We start from the raw sequence: 23,838 nt of genomic DNA on the forward strand, positions 1-23,838 counted from the left end.
ATAAGTTTTATTGTCAAGTGGAATTTCAGACTATTATTTGTTTTGAAATGAAATCCAATATTTGTATAGCATTTTGAGGAAATTAATATTGATATTAATTGATAATAACCATGTCAACTCCCTTTGTGGATAAAAGTTCAGCCTTAGATACTTGTATTTTCAGAAAAAGGAAATTTAGCATACTGCAGTAAGAGCACTAAATGTGATTAGCAGATTTTATTGCTGTTTTATGGTTTAGGACCAAGTTCTTTTAGGTTTAATCTGCACCCTTCAATACAATATCAATTAGAATATCTATTGAAATATTTATATTTAAGTAGCTGCATTTTACAAAATCTACAGGGAAAAGGTGTGTCAAAAAGCACGGAGACTTCTGAAGTATGTTTTTCTTGACCCAGTCCTTGTACTCGGTTTAGCTTTGTAGCTGTTCCCCTGCTCTTCTGTTTTTGGTTTTTTTTTTTCAAAGCGAAGCACAGGAGCATATGAAGTTGTTTGTTAGGTGCGCTGTCTTCCATCATGTGAAATTTAGAGTCAAAGCTTTACTGTGTGCTGTGATCTGCATTACATTTTAGTAGCTTTTGGTTAATACAATTTTTACCTGAAAATGCATATTATCATAGAATCATGGAGTGGCTTGGGCTGGAAGGGGTCTTAATGATCATCTGGTTCCAATCTCCCACTGTGGGTAGAGTTGTCACCCACAAAATCAAGTACTAAATCAGGTTGTCAAGGCGCCATCCAACCTGGCCATGGAATATCTCCAAAGATGGGCCATCCATAGCTTCACTGGTCAGCCTGTGTGCCAGTGCCTCACCGCTCTCTGAGTAAGGAAGTTCCTAACATTGAACCTAAATCTCCCCTCTTTTAGTTTAAAGCCGTTCCCCCTTGTCCTATCACTATCTGCCCAGTCAGTCTTCCTCCTGTTTGTAAGATCCTTTCAAATAATGGAAGGCTGCAATTAGGTCTCCCCAAAGCCTTTTCTTCCCCGGGCTGAACAAGCTCAATTCCCTCAGCCCTTCTTCATAGGGGAGGTGCTCCAGTGCTCTGATCATTCTCCTGGCCCTCAGAAAGGCTCTCTCTTCTTCCATTTCATAGTGTCTGACTGAAGAAAGCAAACAGGCAGAAAGGTGATGAGAAGGAAATATGTTCAGTCCACATGCCGTCCTTTCTATTCTTTGCGTTTCAGCTGTGCTTCAGTGAGGCACCCAAGCTCTCCCCCCGCACTCAAGTACGGCAGGGCCCCGACCCATTTTCTTCTGCTGTGGGAAGCCACCTGCTTTTTTCCTCTTCAGTGCCATGACGCAGTTTATGCCTTGTACCAGGCACAAGTTGGTTGTTCACAGTGATGATCGGGTGACAGCCATCCTCTTTTTAGCTGTATTTAATAGAACAGTTTTGAGAGACTTGCTGCTATAAATCATTTGGCCAGACACTGGCTGGAGAGGCTGAGCTTGCCAAGGTCCATGTTAGAAGAAATAAGAGTTGGGTGCAACTATCCTTCAACAGTGAAAACTCCCACAGATTGCTGACACTTATTTAGTTGATTTGTTGGTGAAATTTGCTGTCATATCTTGTATATGCATACTCTGTCCCCAGTATTCTATGTGCAGTAGTGGAACCAGGTGCTGCATTTCTAAGTGCTTCTTCTCTGTTGGCTTTGATTGCAGTATTTCTCTAGCATAAAAGGGTTTTTTTTCCTTCTGGATTTCTGTTTCCTTCCATGAAATTCTTAACTGTCTAAAAGATGATTTTTTCACTCATGATACTGCCAAGTTGTGAGACAGTGTGGCTTCTTCATGTGTACCTTGCAAATATCTGCAGACTTCTGTGGTTCTAATGGAGGAAAGATAAGTGCAATCATGTAGGTAAGTTTTAAATTAGCTGCCATTAATTCAAACTTCATTCTAGCTTAAAGATTGTAGCATACCTTAAAACCCAACTAGTTTAATAGAGAAACATATTTTTTGAACATGTTGATTTTGTTTTTTTTATGAAAATATATCAACCTTTGCTTGTGTATCTCCTCCCTGCAAAACCATTTTATGTAGAAACAAAATATTACTTTGTAATAATAATCCCTTTCTTTGTTTTGCACTTGTGTTCATTTCTAATGTCTGTATTTTTTTGTGTCTCTTTTCTCTTTTTTGCAAAAGGTGTTTCTCAAGAGTGACCGGGTTGCAAGAATGGTTCACAGTGGAGGATGTTCTGCAAATGACTTTAGAGATGTTTTTAAGAAAAACATTGAGAAGAGGGTCCGAAGTTTGCCGGAAATTGATGGATTAAGCAAAGAGACAGTATTAAGTTCTTGGCTAGCCAAGTATGATGCCATATACAGGGGAGAAGAGGACTTCTGCAAACAGCCAAATAGAATGGCCTTAAGTGCTGTATCGGAGCTGATTCTAAGCAAGGAACAGCTTTATGAAATGTTTCAGCAGATTCTAGGGATCAAAAAATTGGAACATCAGTTGATTTATAATGCCTGCCAAGTAAGTACTGGTGTCACTCGGTTCTGTTGTGTTCAACATCCCTCACCCCCAACCCCTGCCAACAGGTAGAGCGTTTCACCTTCAGTTTTAAATGCATCCCCATACTTCAAGGAAGTGAAACCACTCAGGAGGGAATCTTAGCACAATTTGGTCACTGGAGGACACTTTGGAAAAAGCATATGTGGTACTTTTGCTACAGTGATTTCCTGAGACCTTTTACAACTCCAGTGATCTATGTGATTCTACAGAATGTTCTACAGTCTTTATACCTGCGTACCTACATATAAATTACGTGTGTATATTTGTGTATGGATAGACACATTTATATACATTTCTCTATACATATGTGTGTGTAAACATCTTTAAAAGAAATTTGCTGCCATAATTAGGTAGATGGTAGATATTGAGTTCAGGGTGCCCTTGGCCATGCAGTGTTGAGAACTCAGCATACTTCATTGCAAACACCATCTATGAGCTAATTTGCACTTTTTTGCTTTGTTATTCTGTTAGGTAATGGAGATGTTCCCTGTAAGTCAATGAATTAAAAACAGTCTATTCAGCAGTCATATTCAGATTTATAGGCATAGTCTATTTCTAACCAGTAGTGTAAATAGTAAAAAGAAGTGTTTCATCTGGCCAATCTTTGTAGTGGGGCAGCAACAAAATAAGCATTAGTTTGTGATGAAAAACCTGAAAAATGCAAGGCATTTTTGAAAGTCTCATGATTGGCTGGAGCAGATACTTACAGTATTTATAGTTTTTAAACTGAACACACACAGCTTTCTAACCCATTTTTTAAATAGTACACCATACTGCAGCTAAGCTGTTTTTTACGTATTATGCTGAAAGTCGGTTTATGACTATCCTAGTACAGGAACAAATATGGAATTTGCCTCAGTTTTGTCCCAGTTTTTTTCCATTTGGCTCTTTATTAACATTCATGTGTATCGTGAAGCTAACACTTAGACATGCAAGTTGGTAACAAGGTCAAGAAACACTGAAATCTTAGGAAATTATCTTGCTTATTTGAGTGGGGGGTTGCATAACAGAACACACAAGCCTAGGATATTTCAGTTTGGTAAAGACCTCAGGAGGTCATTCAGTCCAATGTTCTGCTCAGAGCAGGATTAGCTGTGCGTACAGACCAGGTTATACAAGGCTTTATCCATTCAATTCTTAAAATTGCCAAGAAATCAAGCTAGACTGCGTGAACTCTCAAAACAACCTGCTCCAATACTTGAAAACGTGAAAAATTAACAACTTCTCCACAATTAAGATTTATCTTCAGTAGGATCTATATGGCATGTCTGATGATTTCTTAAATCAGGCTTTATGTGTCACTGTGAGTAGTCAGAATCTGCTGTTCGTGTTCATTATGCTAGAAGAGCATTAACATGATTGTAGAGCCTCGAATACTAAAACAAAAGAACTTCTTCCTTTAGTCTAGAAGTGGTTCCATAACCTATGGAGAAACTGAAACATCACAGCAACTCATTTTATCTTCTGTCATGGGAATTTTGAACGTGAGGTTATTTTCTTTTACATTTTGTGAATAGTAAAATAGAAATTATTTTACTATTTTTATATATTTATATATAAAATATTTTTATATTTATATATATATTATTTTACTACAAAATTATCATGTGATATGTAGCAAGTGGGAGAGGCTGGTTGGCTCTTCTGACAAGTGCAAAGACACAATGAGGTGAAGAGAAGACTTTTCCTCTTTCTGATGTTGAGCTCTGAAGTACATATTGTTTAAGTGGAATTCATATGAATACTGGAGGGAAGAAAGGGAGACATCCCTTTGGGAGCAGTCATAGAAACATCTACATAATTAGGAAGAATGAAGAAAGATAGACTTCAAGCACATATGCTTCTTGCTTTGGGTTCTAGCTTACTGAGGCTTTCCTTTTCCAGAGTAAGCATGAGACTACTTTGCTAAAGCAAAAACTTTCATTTTCATGTTCCAACAGTGCGGAGTTGCTACCTAACATAAATTTTGTATCTTCTTCTTGTGATTCAGTCTAGCACGTAGTACACCAAAGGTATAAAGAGAAATCTGTTGCAAAGAAAAAGACAACAGTCATGGCTTTCCCAGGAAGCGCATTGCAGACAGCAGCCGTTCTTATAATGTAGTGCCTCTTCTCCTTTGGCAAAATCCTTTATTCCTCGTTAGAGTTTTAATAAACTTTTTAGTTTAGACTGTATTTTAATCCATTCTATTCATAGGGCATTTGTAAAAGATGAAATGAAGTCAAACTCCTATTTCAGTTGACATGACAGTTTTCATTCTCCCCTAGAAGTACCTAGCTGTCTTTATATGTGAAAGCTCACTTCTGTTTCCCTTAGCCACTGCTGTTTATAATACTGGAGACTTGCAGATAATGATAATCAATATTGTCTGGGAGCAGTGAGATAAGTGAAAGTCCAAACAGATGTTAAAATTGTATTTTTGATAGAGGTTTTGATGAGTTGGCTTCTAGCCTGCGCTTATAGCAGAGAATCAGATCTTTATGTGAAATACTGAATATTTTGCAGCTCTGAGAAGCACCTGCTCTTAACAGCAAATCTGTACAGTGTTAATTTGTGCAGAAAACTCTGTCTTTTTCTTTCCCCTCTTAATTCCTTCCAGCCCTTTGAGAATTCCAGTCTGAAAAATGTCTCATGATGTCGATTATAAGAGTATATTATCCTGCAGCTACAGGGCTGGTAAGCAAACAAGGATGCTATTTGTAGCAGTAGGTGGTATCATCTGCCAACCTCCTTCTTGTGACTTCTGCACTTTGAAACTTTTTACTGTTTGTCAGCAATCTTTGCTTTCCAGCCTGTACTAAATGGAGCTTTTTCTTTAACTCTTAAACCCTTGGGTATCCTGCAGTAGGTCATCAGAAGATTCTGCTAGGACAGGGGTTGTTGCAGGTCCACACAGATTGCAGGTCTCTGTCCTTTGTGTGCGAGCAATGAGAAATGGTGTTTGTAAATCAACACAAGAACTTAATCAGCAATAAGGTGAATAATGGTAGACCAGCTCTCTGGCAATGTCAGACAATGTGCAGAACTGTGAGAATCTTATGAATTTTTCCTTGAAGACTAGCTTTTCGTCACAATCTTTTGCTGTATACTAAATGCCTAGGCACATCCTTAGGTACTGAACATTAACAGGAGTGTTCACATCAGGACATTAAAGCTTTCTTCTTCATCTCCACTTTCAACTTCTGAACTTGGAGCAAGGCTAGAACTGCTACTGAGCATCTAAATCTCTGTGATGAAAAGACTCAATTTGGAAGTGCTAACACTTTCACCTGATTATTATTTACATTGTGTTGCCTTGATCTGTGTTTTATGATAAAGAGATGATTGTCAGTTAGTTGGGACTTAATGATCTCCTTGACTTGCTTTTGAGAAGCTTGGCCACAGTGTGTTGTTCTGGTTTCTTTGATTTACAGAGATCAAACAAGATAAAGTCCTTTTTTTGTCTTTTTTAAATTATTCACTGATGTAGAAGATAACTTTGCAGAAAGTCAAACTGAAAGTCAAAATCTAACTGCTTTGCAGTCATACACTGTTATGGCATCACTTCACCAATACCAGAATTTGTTTCTTTATCAAGTAAACCATAAGCCTATACAGAGGTTATTTTATTTTGACACTGCCTTTGTAGCATTCACTTTTTTGTCTGATCTAAAACCCCTTATCTTAGGGGGAGTGTAGAAGCAAAGAAGCATAAGCAAAAAATACTTTTAGGTCACACTTTCTTTTCTGACAGGTAATAAATAATTGTGAGAACACATCTGTTGAGTCTTCTACTGTCAGTGTCTTGGGAATCAGCCACAACTTATATGGTACTTTGCTTCAAGTCATGTTTGTCTATTTTAAAGTCCTTAATTGCTTCTGGTTTACATCCTCTATTACCTATAGCTTTTATGAGATGTATCTCTTTGTGTGTCTCATACTGATAATTATGAACTATATTGTATCTTCAATAATTTTTACAGTTTTAATTTTAAGAAAATTGGTATCAAGTATTTCTCCTGCACCTAAGGCTGCCCTTGCTGCTCAGCACAGTTGAGTTTTAAAGATTATTTCACCTAGCAGTTTATTAACATCTAATTAGTCATACAGTTTTCATTAAGTCAAATTAGGGGCAGTTTAACCTCATCGTGGCCTTCTTGACTTCCTTGAATGTTTGTAGCTCTTTTCCTCGGCTCAGTAAGATTTGGAAAAGTAATGCAGTTATGTCACAAATCACGGATTATCAAAAGGAAATTCACGTACTTCTAGATGTTTTAGTCTCAGAAACTCTTATACCCCATATAAACTATGGGGACAAATGCAACTAGATCAAACATGGAGAATGATACCTTTCAACAGAAAATTTTGGTGTTAACTTTAAGGTGTTCTTTATGAAGTAATGAAATCAGTGTTAAGATTCTTTTAGGAAGGAATACCAAAACGAAGAGATTAATTTTTTTTCCTGTCTTGGCTTAAAAATTGTTTAGTCTGTATATTGTAGAGCATGTGATGCAATGCATCTGGGTATTTTTAGTCAGAACAAAAGATGTGGGCTGTGCAACCAGATATTATAATGTGACCAAGGCTTTAGGTGAGACATTATCTTTCAGATTAATAGTAATGACTGCTGTTACTTATTTTGTGATAAATTTTACCTGATACAATACAGTAAACTCTGAAAAATGTTGAGGAGGTCCATTGCTGTAATTTCAAGGTAGCATCAGGTGCTGGATGAATTGTCATCACTGCTGTCTTGTGAGTCCTCTGTAGGATGAAAATATGCTTTTCTCTTCCTAATCTATCCTTATTCCACTGTTTCAAAACATTAAATGTGACATGATAAATGTGAGCTTGCAAAGTTTCTGCACAGAAAAACGATGCAATAATGATGTGCTGCCTTTCAGAACAGGTCAGTATTTTAAAACTGTCATATGTGTCTGCCAGCCTGAAAAGTATTTCATGCCTTTGATATCAGAAACGTTCAAATGCTAACACTTCAGGCTTGTTCACACATCAACTCTATTGGTTTTGAGTACCTGTAAGTACAAGAATAAATCTTATCTCATGCCCTCCTCTGTACAAAAAAATCTACTTTCTGATTGATTTTCCCTTTCCTTTAAGGAAGAAAAAAAAAAAGATTTTTTTTAAAAAAAAAAAAGATGCACAGCTATCTGTGCTTAAGTGAGAGTAAAGTATTTCAAACAAAATATTTAAATGGAGAAATAGATTGTCTTTTCTTACAGGATTTTAGATTTGGTCTCTTCAGGAGACATCACTCAATTACATGCATTTAATATGATTTCAGCAGTTTCTGTTATAGTGTTTTTGTTGAGCTGATTCATGTGTCTTTTACCTCAATGTGAGAGACCTTTGGATATCTTTCTCAGGACAGAAAAGATTTGGTGCTTCAGAAATGAGAGCTGCAACCTCAAGTAGTTCTCCTAAGACCTGAAATGATGCTGTCAGAAATCTAGAACTTTGCTGAAAAGTATGTCAGACAGGTTTGGATTTTCAGCTTACAAATGTGAGTTCTGGTGAGAAAGGAAATCTTGGAACTTCCAAGTTATTCAACTTCTAGTTCTCATAAACAAAAGTATTTTTTTCCATGATAGCAGAATTTGTTTTAAAAGTGTTTGATTGAACCCCAAATGGTTGGTTTGTTCTCATTTACTCAAATGATAGAAGAATGATGGAAAGAATATCAAAGCATCCTCAGAAAAGTAATTTACTTTTTAACATGTTTAAATATCTGACTCTGAATAACATTTAAAAGCCCTGCAAGTTATATAATGGAGAAATACTTTGAAATGTTTTTCTGTGTGCATGAAGGAATACTGAAAAAATACTAGAGAACAATAGTGTATTAGCACAGTAGTTGGCATTTTCAGTACTTGAGGTATTACAATGTCCTTGTTATGTTCAGCAAGTGAGTGAGTAAAATTGGCTTTGATATACACATCTAAAAGGAAAACCCGAGTGGAACATCGGAAAACTGAGAAAACATTCACTTTTAATCAATCTTAAGACACCATGGATTTTTCTGTCGTAGAGCTGTGTATCTGCTTCTGCAGCTCTTGTTCTTGCTTTGTGTTCGTGTGAATGAGTTGGACATATACAGTTTTTAGTACCATAAATGACGACCACCAGCAGTCACAGATTAGTAGATTCACTTGCATTTTCTAGTAGATTTTCTTCTAGGCCTGGTCTCCTGTGTACCTCCTTCCTTGTCACAAGAGGTGAGCCAGGCTTTACTAAGAATCCACAGGCAGTTGCAGAGAGAAGTGAGAACTACTCCTCTCCCCAGCTTGTCTTGACCCACTCTGTGGTTTGAAGTCATTAGTATTGGGATTTTGGCTGCAGATCTTCCTTTGGTTTTGTTTTCTGAACTTCTTTGGCATTCACTGAGTGCAGGAAAGCATCAGCAGATCATAAAAAGATTAGGAAGTTTGTTTTGGCTTTGTAAAGCAGGTTTGTTTAAGCATGTTCTAATTTTACCTACCTCTATGTTTCTTCCCCTAAAACACTACTTTGGAGACTTAAAGAAGTAATTAATACTGTTTTGACATTCTCCTGAGTTCTGGATCCAAGTAAGTTAAGCTGCCTCAACACTGAAAGCCAAATATATCCAGCATCTAACCTGCACTTTCATTGACATCATCACTGCATTTGACTCATCATATTTCCAGCTGAGGAAAAAGTTTCTCTGGCATAATAAACAATAAAAATAAAGCTCTTCTCCCAAGGAAAAGTTGTTGTTTTACATTTTAAAATATAGTTTAATTTTTGTTTTAAAGGAGAGATCCCCTGTCCTCAGGTAAATAAATACCAGACAAATACAGTTGTTACATATATTCTTAGATTTCCAGCCTGATTACTCAATTCATTAACACATGTAGCTTCCATGTGCATTTGAATGAATACTTTTAATCAGTCTGAACAAGTTAATGATCTTTTGCGTGAATTTGTCAACTGTCCTGCTAAGATATGGTAGAATTCTGTATTCCCTTTTTTATCAATTCAAAGTAAAGCAGTTTGGCTTAAAACAGTCACTTCCAATGCAAAGATCCATTTGATAATTTAGGTTTGATCCTCTGCAGAGTTTTTCAACAGAGATGTCTTCAACAGTTAATGTAAAACCAGCAGAAGCAGCTGAAAAGCCACAGGGAGAGAATTAGCCTATTTTTTTCTCTCTCTCTCATGTTCTGGTCTTGTTCTGAAGCTTAAGTGCCTTTTTTTCCTGTTTCTGAAAATTTTGAGAGAGATCCCTCTTAGCTCTTTCTTCTTGAGAGTAACATGCCACTTTCTTTACAGCTGGCTGCCCAGTTGAGGTTCCTGCACCCCAGGAACCCACTTCCAAAGGGAAACGTGGAGGTAAACTTGGAAAGGAGCCAGCTGACATAGAGTATATACATATTTCAAACAGAAACATTGAAGTACAGCCATAACAGAGGATATATGCATAACCATCCTATGCAAGAACAATTGTGTATGTAAAATGGCTGTGAGATCTGCAACTCTGTTTGGATATCCCATCTCTAGTTTTTTATTATCTAGGAAGGTGCTTTCATGTTTCTTCTGAGAGAACTCTTTGGTCATCTTTCCGGCTGTTCTCTGCTGATGCTGTCCTAATATCTTAGCTGTAGTCCTTCCACAGAGTCCACCTCAGACACAGTCTCATCACAAATGAGGACTGACTGAACAGAAGAGCCAACTTGCAGGGACATGCTATCATTTATTCCCATATTTTGTACTACAAGACTCAAAGACAGTTGTTCATATCATCCTGATTAAGTTTGGTGTCAGTGGCCAAGGCTGTCTGCTTTGTCATTAGATATTTGTCATTTCAAACTTCAGATGCGTTTAAAAGACATTGCCTGTTTTTCTCTCTGTAGGTCTTCTGTGGTAGATTGACCACATTTTAGGGTTTTTTTTTGCTGTGGTCATGAAAAATTCTTAGGTCAACTGCAGTAACCTGTTGGGTTTTTTTTTGTCAGTTACATGAGTAGAGAGAAGAAAAAAATAATTGCCCCTCTCAGTCTGAAAGCTTACAGCCTGATGGGAAGGGATAAAAAAAGAAGAAAGTACAAACAGAATCCACCTGTACTTTCTGTTGTCTTGGAGTCTGTTTCTTGAGAAAGAAAAAAAAAAAAAAAAAGACTCAAATATGTTAGCTATAAACTGGAAAAATATTGAATAAATATTAAGACTGATTAGATAGGAGAAATCTTGACTTCTAACTACTGATAAAAGCTGAAGTTTATGCTAAGCTCAAAAACTCTGGAGCTATAAGAAAAGAAATAGCCTTTTGCAAAGGAAGGAAAGATCATTATTAGCCAACCTTCCTTTGGCCACTGAACAAACTGTTTTCATAAGCAGTTATGCAATACCAAGCATCCTAGTGTGGGAACACTAGGAATACCTGTAAATGAGGGAATAAAATACTGATCCGTGGCTGAGAGCCTGCAAAGATATGCACAGTTTTCAGGAGCAGCTTTGTTTTATTCCTGTTATAAAATCATGCTCCTGTTATAAAATCATGTCTGTCTCACACAGCCTTCTTTTCTGAGTCTGAAGCCCTCAGGGGGACTGGAAACAAAGTAAGATCTTATCTGAAACATCTCTCACTCTGTAGGAATGCTTCTTTGTCCAATGTTCTAATTTACTGTATTGAAGCAACTATTATTCTTTACAGATGGATAACAGGCTTTCTGTAATGAGTGTTTTCTCACCATTTTAATGGTAGTAGTTCCCTCCTGTTCCTATTTTTCCAGGAAAGTGGTATCTGGAAGCTTATGACTTCTGGCAGCAGGAGAAAATTTTCATGTCTCCCTGCAATTATTAGTCTAGAAAATTTGTTCAGAATTCTGACAGCAGAGAAGGATGAGCGAGTCCTGCTGCGGGAAGAATGCATTCTGGACACATTAGGTTTGGCAATTGGATTAACACAAGAAATGTTCATGTTTGGTGACTCCACCTTGTCCAGGACAAATTAATTCATCTGCTGGGTAGACACTTTTAGTAGCTTCTTACTTGGTGTAAGATGTCTGAGGCCCATGCAGGCTTCTGGCTACTGCCCCTGGCTGCTCATCTGTGGAAACACAAATAACATGACTTTGAAAAGCTTAAAAGCTTCCACAAGACTGAGAGCAAAGGTCATTGAATCATCAAGTTTGGAAAAAGCCTTGAGATCACCAAGTCCAAACATAAGCGTGACCTGTGGAGTCCGATTGCTAAATTGTATCCCTTAAGGGAACATTCACGCCTCTCTTAAATAATTCCAGGGATGATGTCCCCACTGCTTCCCTGTGCAGGCTGCCCGGAGATTTCCGAGGGTGACACATCCAATGTGCAAAACTAGTGAAGCTTTGACTTCTTGGGTTTTGGCACCTTGTTTTAAGAGCTGGTAAGAAGTGATGGAATTAAACTGACAAGAAGGCACAGACATAGTTGTGGGCAGAATTACTAACATAATGGAGGATATTAAACGAGGTTTGTCAGGACTTAGGGAGCTAATTTCAGGATTAAATGAAGAAAAATTACATGTGGAAGAGATATTTATGACAGAAGGCTTCAGGGAGAGACTATAACATTCCCTCTCAGAAAGGAGAGTGATTATAAATGTGATTGCACTAACACAGAGTGTTTGAACAACAAGAAATCCATTCTCTGGGGCAAGATCAGAAGAGAAAGTAATATTGATGATGTTTTGATGAGGGTCACTTGCAGACCAACTGACCAAGAAAGTGAAGTCATCCATGGAGAAGTAGAAGTCTCCCAATGGGAGGCTTTGATCTACGAGGTCCTGTGGCATTGTGCAGGCAATCAAGTAAATTTCTAGATTGTTGGTGACACTTTCTCATTGTGAATGCAAAAGGATCAGTTGGGATTAGTACTCAATGACTAGCTCTCACAGAGGAGATGGAGGTAAATGTGACCACAGGTAGCAGCTGGGCTGCAGCAATCACCAGTTGACAGAGTTCTGGAATAGGAGGAAGGCTGAAAAGGTGCACTGTAAACTTATTTGGTAAAAGGATAGCTATGCTGAGACTCCAGAGAAGCTGCAATGTATGGAAACAGAGAGCCCGGGAGCTGGCAGGTGTCTAATGAAAACATATTGAGTTCAGGAACAAACTATCTTGTACCGAATGGTTGAGAATTACAAGTATCACTTTAGTCTGTGAAGGCCTAGAGGGACTTTGCAGCACAACCTTTTGCAATTCATTTTCATGTAAAGGTAACAGTATTAGTTTATGTGGATACCAAGAGGAAGACATATCCATCCTTTTTAAGTGACATTGTTCAGAGTAAGGAAAAGATGGTAATACACATTTGCTTTACTTGGATAGAGCTTTTGGCACAATCCACCAACCACATTCATATTTTTATATTGAGGAACTATGTCTTGGTCAAGCTGATTATTAAATGGCTTGAAAATTAACTAGGTCACTATGCTGAAAGAGTGACAGTCAGTGGTTTGAAAGCCCAGATGATAGCTGGGAGCTCAGTACTCCTCTGTTCAGTATTGTTCAGTATTTTCAGCTTGTTCAGCTTGGATGATAGAGAAAGTTGCTTTACTACGGAGAATCCTAGTGTACTGATTAGTCCTTACTGTGAAGAATGATAGGAAAAAAAAAAAAAAAAAAAAAAAAGATTAATACAGTCCAAACTTTGGGAAATGAATAGAGTAGACTGTTGGTGAAGATCTGATTGTGATCATCTTAGCAATTTTTCAATCTATCTGCTAAGAATTTTGATGGAAGAAGAGGACTCAGCTAAGTTTCATAGAGTATTGTGAAACCAGGCTACTTGGACAAAGTTCAGATTGCAGTTTTCCATCAGGGAAAGACAATCCACTGATTGTCTTAAACATTTTTCTTAAATAAATTGTTAGCTGTACACTTTAATACAAATGCAGGCTTTCAACTGTGCAGAAAAATCTTGCCTATTTGAAGTAAGAACTTTTTTTTTCCTATGGCTGAGCAATTTTTTTTTCCTTATGATGCATTTTGAAAACAACATCATATATTGTCTTTTGAGAATATGTGATTAATTGGTGCACTAATTGTAAATTGTTGGCCTGAATTTTAAGTTTTCGATCTACTTCAGTCAGGCACACATCATTATTTAGGAAAAAAGTTTGACGTGGTATTCAGGGTGCTTTTACTTATTTAATGGGATGCTCATTAACCGTTATTCCCCTAATTGCATCTCTTCCTTTTGTTTTCAACATTCCAAAGAAAAAATATTCTGTGATTGATAAGGGAAGAAAACATTCTGCATGATACTTTTGGAGAGTGAGGAAAGTAATGAAAGGAGAGAGGGTTTCCTTCTGCAGCGAGTCTTTTTAAATTAATTAATTAATTAATTAAAATCAGCATAGTATAATCACATTATGATATTTGCCAGGTCTACTGAGATAACACAAGATCTGGGTACCTTTAGAAAAATATAGAACCCTGTAAACCCATTTAGTGTTCTAGGACATAAAGGACTAACAAGCTTTAAATGCTAATTTGGGAGTTGTCTTGGATATGGTAATCTCTGAACAGATAGTAGGAGAGGAGGAGGGTGGAAGGCTTTCTCTTCAGAGGATTGGGACATGAGTCATAGCTCTTCTAAGCCCATCATTACCTCCTCACCATGGTTGTGGGAGGGTATTCCCTAGCCAGAAACTGAAAGCAACTTTTATAGAAGGAGACATCGGATATCTATTTCAGTGAGGTCTGGGGGAAGGTAAGAGGGTGGAATAAGAACACCCATTTCTTTTATCACCTTCCTACTCACCGGAGATTAATGGTGTGGATAGGACCTCCACAGTGCTTGTGGTTGACATGTAGATAACTGCATAAGTGATTATAATAACACCCTGGAAACTTTTCTGTATTTTCATTGATTACCTGAGGATTAAAAAATGCTTTATTTGGATGGTAAAATAGATACAATAGATAACTCTGAAGCTTTTTCATTTAACTGTGGGACATAATATTTAGCTGATTAGATCTGCAAATAGTAAGAACCTACCATTATTCTGCATTTTCCCTCTCAGGACAGAACACTTTCCTCTCTTTTTCAACCTGTTGAACAGAGGTGGTTAAATATTGTAATCTCAACCACTAACTTGGGTTTTGCTTTTTGTGCGATCAGTTGGAATTAATGACTTTAATGATCTTTTCCAACACTAATGATCATCCCAGATGCCAAGAGAACAAAAGGCTGAAAGTTCCATTGCTTGTAGTAACACTTTTGTAGTCTGTCAGTGATCCACTATTCTGAATCCTGATGCATTTCTAATCATCATAATGTAGTTTTGGTAATTGTAAATAATATATGTTGGGCTAAAAGCGCTGTTCTTCAGCAGCTGGTGGGCTGAGTCAGCAGCAGGCCATGACACTTGATTTTGAATCGAAAGTTCTGTAGTCAGTATCCAAGGACTGATGGTAGGTAGTGTTTTTAGGAAGCAGTATTGATAATTTAGAAGGAGTTTTGGGAGGAGGTTTTCTTCTGATCCGTTCCTAAGAATTTAAGTGTGATTTGCATTTGTTTCAACCTGTGTAGGAGGAATGTTGTGTCTTTATTCAACATATTCATGAATGACCGGGAAAATGCAGGTAAGGGAAATCGCCAAGTTTATAGATAATGCTAAACTGTTTTGGTACTCTCATGTTATTCTATTTGCAAGAAACTCCAGAAGGATTTCACAAAACTGCATGGACAAAAGCCTGACAGATAAGCTCTAGTGTAGCTAAACAGGAAAAACAAGCTATCATAGAATCATAGAGTGGTTTGGGCTGGAAGGGAACTTTAAGGATCATGTAGACCAACCTCCATGTCATGTCAGGAGCAACTCTCCCTAAATCACATTGCTCAAAGCTCCTCCCAACCTGACTATGGATATTCCTCATAGATGGGGAACTAGCATAGGATGCTGAACTGAGAATGAACAGGTCTTTTTGCAACAGTAGCTAAAAAGCCAAAAAAATGCTGCTTGTGACTATGAAGAGTGTTGAGAGTGAGACAGTGTTTCTTTACTTGATTCTGTAGAGCCAGTCAGAAGAGATCAGAATAAAGGAATTTATGGATAAGCTTGTGACAGTGTGTCAGAATTGATATGCAATGAAAAACAATTTAAATAGTGGATAAAATAAAATTCTGTTTTGTTTTTGTTTTTGTTTTTGTTTTTTTTTAATGTTTGACATTCCTTTTTAAAATTTTATTTATGTTGAGTCTTTCCCTTTCAGAGTCTTGTGGTAGTAATTTCCAGGTAATATAACAATTCCAAAGCTACACAAAGACTCTCTAGTACTTACAGAGAACTGTTATCATGAAAATACAATCCAAGTAATACTAGCTAACATATACTTGTCTAAAGACCTGCTCTCTGATTTTCCTTTCCTTTATCCCTAAACAAATACTTAAAATATTTGTGTCTAGGTCAGTATGTATTTTTCACTAAAATCCCACATTATGTAATTAACAGTATTTATGCTTAAGTCTCTGTGATCCAAATAATACTTCAGCTTTTATCTTTGTAGTAAAAGAGAAAAACTGGTAGCAAACTCATTACTGAGACCAAGTGATTTGCTATATAAGGGCTTAAATATGAGAGCTTAGCAGACTTTCTTCAAATGATACAATCCATATCCCTGAGTGAAAAGTTTATTTGTGTGCACTATTGTATGTTATTGATTTATTTACAAACCATATATCAAGGTGTGTTGGAGAAAGAGATCTTTCAAATTCTGGAATTGCAGTTAGCAGAACAATGATTTTAATTTCAATGTAATGATTTAAAATAAAATGGGAAAAAAAAGTTTCATTTTGGCAGTCTATACAGAACACTGATGGCAGGTATAGAGGAGAAGTATAAAGCATGTAAATTAGTCTTAAAATGCTTTAAAAACTGTTTGCTATACATACTGTGATTGGCTTAAACACTGTGCATGTTCTGTTTCTGTTTGTTTCGTTGAAAGTTCTTCTAGAGTTCTTCTAGGGTTCTGGGTGTTAGTAATCCCTGAATAAACTAACATCTCACTTGTAAGAATCCACTTTTCAGCCTATGCTGAAACTCTCAATGGATTCACTCTTCACATTAGCTCTGCTTATGCTTTCAAAGCAGAATGTATGGAAATGCCATACCAAAGACTCAGCTTTGTTTATTGTGCAAACTGCCAAATTTTACATTTAATGACGGATTAAAAAAAAAAAAAATTGCAAGATTTTAAAATTGAGTAATTTCTAAGTTTGAAAAAAAACAAATAATATTTTAAAGTTCTACTATATTAATGCTTATAAAATCAGTTTATAATCATTATAATTAATAAGCATGATCAGCATAATTGATATCTTCTGCCACCTGAATCAATCATACATACAAAAATCAACTTTGAAGTGACGTTACCAAGTCACAAAACTTATTTTGCTTTATTTTATTTTTCCAGCTGAAACCACTGCATTTGGCTGTTAACTGGCCACGCTCTTTATCTGCATCTAATTGTTAATGATATTGACTGCAGGGAAGTGTGCAACTTGCTTGTTCCATTCATCTGTACCCCTTCCAGCCTAACTTCATTATTTTCTTTTACTGTGAAGCTCTTTCCCCTTTTACTGTGAAGCTCTTTCCCCTCACCACCTCAAAAAATTGAGAAAAGTGATAGCACTCAGTAGGAATTTGTATTAAATCCAATTGAAAGATGTTTGGACTTTCTGAGGGCACTGTACTGCAGAAAAAGTGAGTGACCAGCTTGGCCTGGATCAATAGTCTGACAGGGAATCTCACGGAGGACTTACAAGCAAAATTTCTGAGGAAAGGGCATAAGGTCTGATGGTGGAATGTGAGAAGTTGTTAGGGTACTTTGTAAGAGTTAGACTTGTAAGCTTCTGCCAGTATTCTTGCTACAGACAGAGAGAAAGCAGAAAGGCTTTCAATGGCGGCTGAGTCTTTTGATACGGAATTAGCTGAAAATGAGTACACTAGTATTCCACAAGAGAGAAAATGTCTCAAGTAGGTGTTATTTTCCCTTTATTTTAACAGTTAACAGATTATATCTCTCTACCATTCTTCACTGACTGTTTCACATTGATGTTGTGTATCTCTGAGTTTATTTGTCACATCTAGAAATTTGCTGTTTGAGGGTGTTGAGAAAGAATCAAGCTGTGAAGATGAGAGACGAAGATCAGGGAACAGATTTGTTTAAGTTTTTCTTTTGCAGAGTTCTGTGGGAAATCCACAGGACTTCCCCATGGCACAGGCAGGATCAGCCACCAGCCATTTGTATGACATACTGTAGAGATGTTGCGGGGTGCAGAGAACATGTGAGTTTTTAAATACCACTTTAGCAATCCTTATCATTAATCCACCATATTACATATGAACAAGCAAGATAAAAGTTTTTAAAACTGAAGCTAAACAGCATGGCCTTGTCTGAAATGGAGGGTTGGCAACATTTTCTTTCCCGTCATAGCTGTCTTTCTCCCTGTGAAACAGGAGGCTGCAGGGTTGTAGAAAGGTCCAGCAGGAGCCATTGAGAAAGCTTACACGTTCTGCCCTTTAATCCAATCAGGATTTTTTCTCTCTATAGGAAGTGCAAAGAATTACTTCTGTCATGATTTTGTTTTACACAAGTGCTGTTAAATTCATGCCTAAACGTGTTTGCTTTTATGAGATGGAGCTGGGCACTGCATTTTCTGCCTCACTTCGAAGTTGTTAATCCTTTTTTTTTGCACATTTAGCTGCTAATCTTACCAGAAACCTGGTAAACTTCAGGAATCTCTACAGGTTTTTGTGTTCAGTGCACAGCAGCACCTTAATGTGGCAGAGCATTACAGGGACAGAATGCATTCTGAGCCTGTTCCTGTAAAACCTCTTGGCGCACATAATGTTAAGGATGTGAACCAACCCTGCAGGCCTCTGGGGCGACAGGACTGTCTGAAGCAAAACTCCTTCTTTTAGAGCTAGAGATAAAAACACCAAGGAGAGCAGTCTGAAAAACGCAAGTATTTACATGCACTGCACCTGCTGCTCGCTCACGTGATTGACAACCGAAATTCAGCACTAGGACTCTCCTGGCCTTCCCTTACTCTTCCAGCCATGCTGTTGGATGCCATTAGTTACTTATAGAAATCAATTTTTTTCATCACGATGTAATCACAACACTTAATCCAGGTCCTCTGTTCCATTTGGTGCGTGTTGATGGTTGCGGCCTGCGCTGGCTCACAGCAGTCGGCAGGGAGCCTGGAGGCTGCCACAAATCACCGATCATCTCAGCGAGGCCCCGTGCCACCTTCTGCAGCAAAATGATGCTCTCAACAGAAAAAAAATGACGGTTGCAGGCCTCACAGAGCAGAGCTGAGGGCTTTGGGCAGAAATACGAGCAAGTCCTACGATATCTGTACTGTCAGTTTAGTCAATAAATGTAGATAAATTTCTATCGCTGTGTGCATGTAAATGCAATTTCATGTTGATGTTACTGCAGATTAGAAAGCTGCAGGAAGCTAACTGAGCATTAATGAAATAGTCACTTGGAGCAGCTACACGTTGGTTTGAGTACTTAGGAACACACAGAACAGTAACTCCCAGCAGGTCAGCACTAATCTGTACTCAGATGGTTCTCTCCTGGGTAAAGGATATCTGCCTCTCCTTACAGGAAGGCTATGGCAAGGGAATAGGACGGGATTTAGTGTAGAACCTCCTGGCAGTGTTACTACCCCTTTTCCTTTGTGTTACTCTTGCACTTTTTTCTAATGTACCACTCTTCTTTTTCATCAAAATACACACGTATGTTAAAACCTTTTAAGTAACACACACATAAACACAAATAATTTAAATAGAAATCTCAAAGTATGCCATCTCTTCCAACCTGTTAAGATGCGTCAACATTAATTCATTCAGATGTGTTTTTGTTCTGTGCTGCGTAGGCACACCAGTTAAACAACTGTTTGTTGGGTGAGATATGTTGGGTAAGATACAAATCAGAATAGTGATTTGTAACACTAATGAATTTGCAGTCTTCCTTAAAAGAGCAAATAGTAATTTGAGGAGCGTAGACCCCGTGCATATTCAAGAGACACAGCACAGTCTGGGGATGAGCCTGACTGCTGGATCTGACTTATTCTCTGGCAGCGGCTGCTTGCAGCCCAACTGCTCCAAACTTCCTTTCTCAGAGGTTCACAACTTGGCTAGAGTTGGGCTAATTTTCACAGATGGGATGCTGCTGAATTACAGATCCTTGCTTGAAAACAAGATGGTGCTAGAGCTCTTTGACAAGATGGTCACTATTTTCCTTATTGAGGATAGAGCTGTATTGTTATCTTTCCTGGTCTCCTTTTCAGAAGCAACAGAGTCATTTTGGTTGAAGTTATTAAAGCAGAAATTCAGAGTGGAAAACATCAGTCTGTCACTTAGAAGTTGACAATGTTAAAAGCAAGTGAAAATATTCTCTAATAAGAATTGTTGGGGAACTTGTATATTGAGGAATGTTACCACCCCACCTCTGACAATAAAAAAGTTTGTAATAGAAATGCTTGCCCTTTTCAGAGTGAGAAAGTAGGAGAAAAACATAAAGGTGACTTCAAGCATTAAGGAATAAAAATATTTTCAAGTGAATAGCTTGATGTCTGACTGGCAGGTTTATTTTAGAAAGCTATTTTTATATAACACCATTGGGAAAAATAAGCCAGATGATGAGCTATCACTTTATTTTTTAATAAAAAGTAGCTTATTATCCATGCAAGCATTGTCACTTATAACTACAAAATTGTCTGAGGAAACTTTTAAAATCCCAAAAATCTTTGCAAAGAGAAAAGGTGCAAATGACACAGATATCTTATTCATACTTCTCCTCAATTAGGAATTGTTCTATTGAATTAAATAGTCCTCCAAATTTGACTCAGTTTCTGCCTTTAAGTTTAAGTGGCTAGATACATGGCAATATGGGAAAATGTTGTTTTGCCCAGTCAGGAATTCAAACATATTTTATACTAAAAAACAAGTCTCTGTGTTCTGTAGACACTGCTGTAGTGAGGTTCCCTACTGCTGGGATAGTGATTAATTGGTTAAGTGAAGTAGAAAGAACATGACAGGTATCTCTGCTGTCAATGTAGTTGATAGCTAGTGAATAATTACTACCATTGTAGAAAGCTGAAGTATTTTTATTAAATGGAGTTTACATGTAGCCTCTTCTAAAATAGTCTAAGACTGTAATTTTTTTTGCACTTTTGGCATCCCTGCCCTCCTAGATCTTCAGCACTATAGCTGATCAATCTGTGCAATGGATAATTCCATTCAAACTAGTTACGACAAATATCTTAGAAAGCAGGTCATTTTAATATGATGACTATACAAAATGACCAGAAGTCAGTTGAATTACCTTTTTTTTTTTTGAATTTCCTTCAGGAAAGGTGAGAAGCATTATTTGATATCACATACATGCAGATTATTCTTGTTTTTTTAAACTTATACTTGAATTTTAAGGGTTACTAGCTAGTGACTTTTTAAAGAAAACAATAAAGTTGTGGTAATGAGAATTGCTATTCTCAATATGTTATATTTATTTCTATCTAGTCATATGTTTTCTAAGTTTTATTCACAGTGTGAGAATGACTATGGTAGTTATCATAACTCTGCATGTTGTGAGTTTGGGCTTGATCACAAATGGTCTTGATCACAAATGAGGAATTATAGAAATTTTAGGATAAAATCAAGTAAAATAATCTTGGCTGGGGTGTGAAAAAATGGTCCTGTTTTTCTCATTGTCACTTCATTCTTATTTGGTTCTTTCTATAAGTAAGGCAGTCTTCTTCAGTTTTTCAACTTTCCAGCTTCTTTCCATTCCTTGCAAAATGTCATTACACACATAAATGGAGAAAACATTACTCAAAAGTATAAACATTTCAGGAAGGCTGAATTTTAAAAACAAGTAAGGGTCTTGTGAGATGCCAGATTGCTCAGATGACAGATTGCACTTCTTTGCTTCCATCTTAGCAGTGGAAAACATTTTATTCTATTGCTAAATGGATCCACATCATCATTCTACATAATGCTGCAAGGAACCCTTAGGTGATAGTGTATTTTTGATTAATTACTTAAATGTAATCAAATTTATAATATAATTTTTGAAAGAAAGTACATAATTTTCAACAAGGCCTTGGTTCAATGAGATCTACTGAATTTAGCAGAGAAGAGTTGCAAAGAAAATGGTATTATGTATTTGGCCTGATGCACTGAATAGTGGTCTTATTTTAAAAAGCTTAGTTTAATGGAATGAATCATTTAGGAAATTCACTGTGATTTCGTTAGGTGAAGATCTTATTTAATTAGTGAACCAGTTTTTGCCAGTTTCCTTCACTAATCAATTTTAGATTGTTTTTCAGTGAAGAGCAAGTGATATCCTTAGATCTTAGATGCATACTAAATGTGCTGGGATGTATCAGCACTGGCATGGTGCCTGCAGCTATCCCTAGAAGGAGAGCGCCCATGTTAGAAATCTGACTTTGTCTATGGTAGGCACGTGTTCAGTAAGAGGGGAAGTTGTGCCTTGCATTTTGTGGATGCTTCTGCCTCTCAGCCAGCTCAGCTGTGCAGGCCAATCCATCAAGGTGAATCATAGAATCATAGGATTACTCAGGTGGGAAGGGACCTCAAGGATCATCAAGTCCAACAGCAGCCTACCCATAGTACCCTAACTCTAACAACCCTCTGCTAAATCATATCTCCAAGTACCACATCCAGATGACTCTTAAACACATCCAGGGACGGTGACTCAATCACCTCCCTGGGGAGCCTATTCCAATGTTTAACCACCCTTTCTGTAAGGAAGTGTTTCCTAATGTCCAACCTAAACCTACCTTGGCGCAACTTGAGGCCATTTCCCCTCATCTTGTCACCTGTCACCAGTGAGAAGAGAGCTACCCCGCTCTCACTGTAAGCACCTTTCAGGTACTGGAAGAGAGCAATAAGGTCTCCCCTCAGTGCCTCTTCCCCAGACTAAACAGTCCCAGCTCCCTCAGCCTCTCCTCATAGGGCTGATTTTCCAAGCCCTTCGCTAGCCTCATTGCCCTTCTCTGGACCTGCTCCAGTACCTCCACATCCTTTTTGTACTGAGGTGCCCAAAACTGAGCACAGTACTCAAGGTGAGGCCTCACCAGTGCTGAGTAAAGGGGCAGGATGACTTCCCTAGTTCTGCTCACCACACCATTCCTGATACAAGCCTGGATGCCATTGGCCTTCTTGGCCACCTGGGCACACTGCTGGCTCGTGTTCAGCCGACTGTCCATCAGAACACCAAGGTCCCTTTCCATCCAGCTTTCCAACCACACCTCCCCAAGCCTGTAGGGTTACCTGGGGTTGTTGTGACCAAAATGCAGGACCCAACACTTGGCCCTATTGGAACTCATGCCGTTAACCTTGGCCCATCGATCCAGTCTGTCCAGGTCCCTCTGCAGTGCCCTTCTCCCTTCTGGCAGATCTACACTCCCTCCCAGCTTGGTGTCATCTGCAAACTTACTGAGGGTGCACTCAATCCCCTCATCAAGATCATCAATGAAGATGTTAAACAGAAGCAGCCCCAGTACTGAGCCTTGGGGGACACCGCTCATGACCAGCCGCCAACTAGTTTCAACTCCATTGACCACGACTCTTTGGGCCCGGCCATCCAGCCAATGCTTCACCCAGCAGGGTGTACACCCATCCAGGCAGCCAGCTTCTCCACGAGAATGTTATGGGGGACAGTGTCAAAGGCCTTACTGAAGTCCAGGTAGACCACATCGACAGCCTGACGCTCATCCACTAAGTGGGTCACCTTGTCATAGAATGAAATCAGGTTTGTCAGACAGGATCTACCATTCGTAAACCCATGCTGTCTGGGCCTGATCCCCTGGTTGTTGTGTGAAGCCACACTTCACCAACACCTAGCAATTAAACTGGTGAAAAATGACTTGGAAATCTCTCTTTTCTGTTGAGACTAATGATTCTGTTGTGGGGAAGAGATGTGTCCTTCTGCTTTATGTTCCTGACTTATGCCAAAGATTTAGTCATGACTATTTCCTTCATCTGACAAAATTGGAAGCTCAAAAACTGGCTATGCCTTGATCTGGGCATTTGCCTAATATTATAGAGAAGAGTTCTGTGAATGAAATAATATACTTAGAAAGTATAGCTGCACAGTTTTCTTTCCCTACACCTGATTCCAGAGGATTTCATGGCACCAAAGAGTGATTTTCCTTCCAAACATTTTCTAAGCTATTCTGTCAGTCCAGTTTTCCGCTTCATGAAGAAATGTTGTCAACTGCTGTTTTCACAAGGAAAGCTCCTTCTGTTCAGCTTAAGTATATAAAAGTC

General features: G+C 38.0%; 1 protein-coding gene across 2 annotated transcripts in view; it reads left to right on the forward strand.

Annotated features, from left to right (window-relative positions):
• CADPS2 (calcium dependent secretion activator 2) overlaps nt 1-23,838 on the forward strand; it is a 300,595-nt gene that overhangs the window by 95,069 nt on the left and 181,688 nt on the right. For both annotated transcript variants that reach the window (XM_090136996.1, XM_031615180.2), the window contains exon 3: nt 2,154-2,486. In XM_090136996.1, coding sequence (XP_089993122.1) covers nt 2,154-2,486 — 333 coding nt within the window. The remainder of the gene's footprint in view (nt 1-2,153; nt 2,487-23,838) is intronic.

Source organism: Phasianus colchicus, chromosome 1 (genome assembly GCF_987193195.1).
Source record: "Phasianus colchicus chromosome 1, bPhaCol1.hap1.1, whole genome shotgun sequence".
Lineage (NCBI taxonomy): Eukaryota > Metazoa > Chordata > Aves > Galliformes > Phasianidae > Phasianus > Phasianus colchicus.